Consider the following 4,981-nt stretch of genomic DNA (forward strand, 5'->3'; position numbering starts at 1 on the left):
CACCCTACCCACCCATCCTCACCACCCCCACTACAGGCACTAACACCACCACCAATAACAACAACAACCACCACTGCCAGAAACAGGTGGTTGGCTTAGTATCATGAATGGATCCCTAAATTGGTCAACAGGGTACAGACACAGAACTCCTGAACTACAACCTCTGTATGAAGTGTTAACACACAAAACAACCACAGCGACACAAAATAACAAAATGAACACAGACGTGTCCTATTCTGTCGCCTTTTATGACAACAGTCATTAAGTTTACATGATGAATCAACAACAGCTAGTCTGGTTTGTTGCAGCATAGAAGCAGAATGATAAAATTTAATACATGGAGATATGTTTAAGAACTGGTCAACTGTCAAATTCATACTCCAAACAAACAGGAGAAGGGGCAAGAAATCCATAGGGTTTTCACCCCTCCATGTGCCTGTCAGTCGGGGTGCACATGAGAACATGCTGCGTTATGTTGAGCTAGCGTTAGCTTCAATGAATTGATCCTCAGCACAGGACAGTGGAGCTGCAGCATCAGTAGCTGAGCTCAAGGACAGAGTGAAGGAACATCACTGCATCACATTTACTTCTTCTTCATCCTCTCATGTCGGACAGACTGGACACTACACTCACTCACTATCACCTCTTGAGGTACACAGTGGTATTACAGAAAAGGACAGGCTGGGGCTAGCTAGTTAGCATGCTAACTTCATTAGATATCTCATTTACCAAACCAGGACTAAAACACCAGAGTACTGAATCAAACTGGGACTAAAAACACTGACTCATGCTGGATGTTTGTGGCCAAAAATCATTGATTTTCTAAAGGAAATTATTCTGAAAAGCTGTTACCAAGTTGTGTTCATTCATCTTTATTTTGAAATAATTTTGTTACAGCTGCTTTTGAGGCTCTCACTGCCACACCCTGCCTATAACTATAGATACTATAAATCCCTCATATTATACAGTTCCTGTGATATTTACTTTCCCTCAGTGTTTAGAACATTTCTGATGTTTTTACTCTTAAAGTTAATATTTAGTTAAATATTCCTATATTTTATAGTAATACTGTTATTGCTATTTAGATCTACTGCCAATTCTCATTATAGATAACACTATTATGAATACTTCCTCTATAATATCTCTATTACAATATCATATAATTTATATGATATTCTGATATTTTTTAGGACATAGAGCTGAAGATTTAGTTCTGATGTTGCTGGATTTAAATCAGGATAAATAACTAAGTTCTTCTTTATTATTCTTGTATTGATCTGACTGGATGTTCTTCACACATAATATATCTACAGTAGAAACAGATTCTATTTAACTTTATATCATCTACTTTCTATTCAATTCTATTTGTAATGAGTTACAAAACTTTTTTTTTTTTTTACTCAGATGAAAAAGTTTACAGAAGAAGTGAGTGACACACACACACACACACACACACACACACACACACTGGGAGTGGTCGCACCTCATCTCCACTTTCCTGCAGAAGCGTCAACAAACAAACAAACAGACAGGTTATTGATCCGCTGGAGAACCGATCGATCAGCTGACGGGAACTGACGCCAATGAGACCAATAACCTGCTAAAAGTTTGGACAGAGAGGATACGCACGCACGCACACACACACACACACACACACACAAACACACACACACGCTCAGCTGATCAGTGTCCGGAACTCCGGGCGGATGAAAATGAGAGACTCACCGGTCATCAGTCCTCCTCTCCGGGCACACAGCTCCAGTCAGTCCCGCTGCGTGTGTGAGCGTGTGTGTCAGAGTGAGTGAGTGTGTGTGTGTGTGTGTGTGTGCAGGAGGGACAGCGGATCTGTACCTCAGAGTGAGGCGGGCGGGCGGAGCTAATGAGGAGGAGGAGGAAGTCCGAAAGAAGAGAGAGAGGAAGTGGTGGAGCAAGTTCGAGGAAGTTTATTGTGTGTGTGTGTGTGTGTGTGTGTGTGTGTGTGTGTGTGTGTGTGTGTGTGTGTGTGTGTGTGTGATAGTTTGTTCTGTCCAGAGTTGAGAAACAGTAAAAAAAAAAACATTTCAAAGAACCAATCAGACACCATGTGAGCCAACGTGAAGCCCCGCCCACCGCCTGACTGATTGACAGGTGTGTTTCTAATGGGACAGTTTTTACAGACATTTAAGGAACTTCTCCACTTTAAAAAAGGTGTGTGTGTGTGTGGGGGGGGGGGGGTCGTCTTCAATCTGACTTGACTTAGAAAACATCTGTATTTAGATTTAGACAAAGATTTCACTGGTTTTGTACCTGACACACCTGGACTTCCTCTGACTGCCGACACTTTGAAACTGGATAAGACTGAACTCACAAGACGTCAGTGTGACCTCAGAACACCTGGGACTAACCATGCTAACAATGCTAACAACGCGAACGATGCTAATGAGTCTAACGTCGGACAGAAATTTAAGTTTGGTTGGAAATGAAAATCAGGTTGACATCAAAACCCAACGTGGGCTCGTTGGCATGGTGACATTTAACAGATGTTTAGCAGGTGTTATACAGATGTTTAACAGGTGTTAAACAGATGTTTAACAGCTGTTTAGCAGGTGTTACACAGATGTTTAGCAGGTATTTAAGAGATGTTTAGCAGGTGTTACACAGATGTTTAACAGCTGTTTAGCAGGTGTTACACAGATGTTTAGCAGGTGTCTACAGCGTCATCATGTAGAGAGAATCAGCTGCTCTGATCACATGGTTACTTTAAGTTTGATCTGTGATGATCTGGATCTGATTTTCTTTTATTTTTTTGACTGTGAATTTTCACCTGCACCTCCCGCCTCTGGCCAGAGGGCGGCGTCATCACATCGCGGCATCAGAAAGACGCTGCCTTCCAGTGCTGTCGGAAAGTAGACAATCAAGTGTGAATTTAAGATCAGCTCTAACAAACCGAAATATAACAGGATATATGGTGTAACAGAGACACGGACAGAGAAGGAGAAAAATAAAATATATAAATAAAACAAGTAAAATATAAATCTGCTGGAACCAACGATTATTTCCATGATAGATTATCAATTAAAAGAGGAATGATCAGAGAAAGATTTAACGCTCTGAATTCTGTTTTTTTTTCGCAGGTCCGCGAACGCAGCGCAGGCGGATCTCCGGGTGGTTTTTTTCTGAGCAGCAGTTCGTTGAGTTGGAGTCACAGGGTGGAGAACTGAAGCTCAAACTTCCTCCTCATACGTCGGATCGATCAGCGCTGATCAGATCAGATCGATGGATTAGAGGATCAGCTGCTGCAGAGGTTGGTGACGACTTTAAACTGTCTGTGACGTCAAACTGAGGCCGAGGCGCGTGTGTTTTTTTCTTTCTGCAGCTTTGAGGAGGGAACTTTGTTTTTCCTGCAGGGATGTTGGTGTGAACCTGAACAGCTGCGTGACCTCTGACCTCCGATCAGTCAGAGAGTTTATTGGCGGCAGATTCACTGAAGACAGAGCTGATCAGAGATTAATCAATACATGATCGATATATGAGATTATCTCCACGTGACTTTAATGTTGTTTTTATTTACGGTTCATTTACATTAAAACACATTTCTGAGTAGATTTTCTTGTTCTCGAAAGATCAACCGGGTCCGTGAACGCCTCAAAAACCTCCGTAAAGCATCCTGACAGGACTTTGATGTGTCCACTTCAGGTTCAGTCTGTTTTCAGTGAAGAAGCAGAAAAACAACCTGCCAGTTTCTAGAAAAGAAAAATAAACAGAATAAAACCAGCGTCAGACTGAGGCTGGAGGCGGGAACTGGCCCCGGGTCGGCCCCTCAGGGCCAGGGGGCCAAAGAGGGAAATAAACAGCAATAAGAAACACATGAAGGAGAGAGAGAGAAAAACAAACCGACAAACAGAAATCTTCTCAGACAGGAAACAAACAGCCGCTCAGCGACGCCTCACCTCTCTGCTTCTACGGAGGCTGAGAAAGGACAGACTCACAGAAACTTCTTTATTGTTTCTGAAGAGGTAATGGCAGTGACGTGTGGGATGGGGGCCAGGGGCTTCATCCAGACAGACACACAGTGAGCACTTTATTAGGAACACCCATACAGCAGCTCATTAATGCAGAGATCTGCTCAGCCAATCACGTGGCAGCAGCTCAGTGCATAAAAGAAGAAAAAAAAACACGTCACATGATGATTCATAAATCTGATGAGAACAACTTTTATTTTGAAATTCTCCCTCTCTCATTCCTCAGACATGGAGCGTGTGTGTGCGTGGCTGGTGTGCGTGTGCATGTTGAGCGTGTGTGTTGAGGCTCACGGCGGATTGGACAGAAGTGACCACGCCCACCTGGACCACCAACACCACCATCATCTGGTTTCCAATGGCAACGCAGCCTCAGGTAGAGAAGCCCTTTCTTGTGTGTGTGTGTGTGTGTGTGTGTGTGTGGGGGGGGGTCTGGTGTAGCTGTCCGGCGGAGGGATACGTGGTTGCGTGGTCGCTCTCAGGTCTGGTTCTGTCAGACCATCGAGGACACGAGTCTCAGACGTCTTCAGGACTTTATTCACTTTCATGTTGCCTGAGGGAATTACCCAAAGTTCATAGCATTGTGACATTAAACACAGGGTTACCATGGTTACCGGGGGACACCCGGAAGTGTAAAAACCGGTGAACATCCACCATAAAACAGAAGAAATAAGATAGAAGAAGAACGGCTAACGAACAAGCGTGACAGGAGCTAACGCTAACGTATACGACAGATTCAGAGACTGTGTGATTGATGATGATGATGATGATGATGATGATCTGAATCGGCTTCATCAGATCTGATCCAACATGTTTTGACATGGTTACGTGACGTCACAAAGAATCGTGAGTCGTTGCAATAAAACATTTAGAAATGTGAAACAATCAGATTAAATAATATAAACATGTAAATGTGAAACCGTCTTGAAGCGAGAGGGACGCTCCCCTCAATCCACACACCTGAACAGTCTGGACTGAGACTG

The 4,981-nt window shown here is 43.3% G+C and overlaps 1 protein-coding gene across 1 annotated transcript in view; it reads left to right on the forward strand.

Moving 5' to 3' along the window:
• The first annotated feature begins 3,118 nt into the window (after positions 1–3,118).
• The window catches only part of LOC111658508 (stromal interaction molecule 1-like), a 19,842-nt gene continuing 17,979 nt past the window's right edge, over positions 3,119–4,981 (forward strand). Inside the window, exons 1-2 of the mRNA XM_087175317.1 lie at positions 3,119–3,283; positions 4,228–4,374. Of these exons, the coding sequence (XP_087031443.1) occupies positions 4,230–4,374 (145 nt within the window). The 5' untranslated portion in view covers positions 3,119–3,283; positions 4,228–4,229. The remainder of the gene's footprint in view (positions 3,284–4,227; positions 4,375–4,981) is intronic.

This window comes from Seriola lalandi, unplaced genomic scaffold, assembly GCF_002814215.2.
Source record: "Seriola lalandi dorsalis isolate HSWRI2012SDOR001 ecotype SW California unplaced genomic scaffold, Sedor1 jcf7180002054447, whole genome shotgun sequence".
NCBI classification, from domain to species: Eukaryota; Metazoa; Chordata; class Actinopteri; order Carangiformes; family Carangidae; genus Seriola; species Seriola lalandi.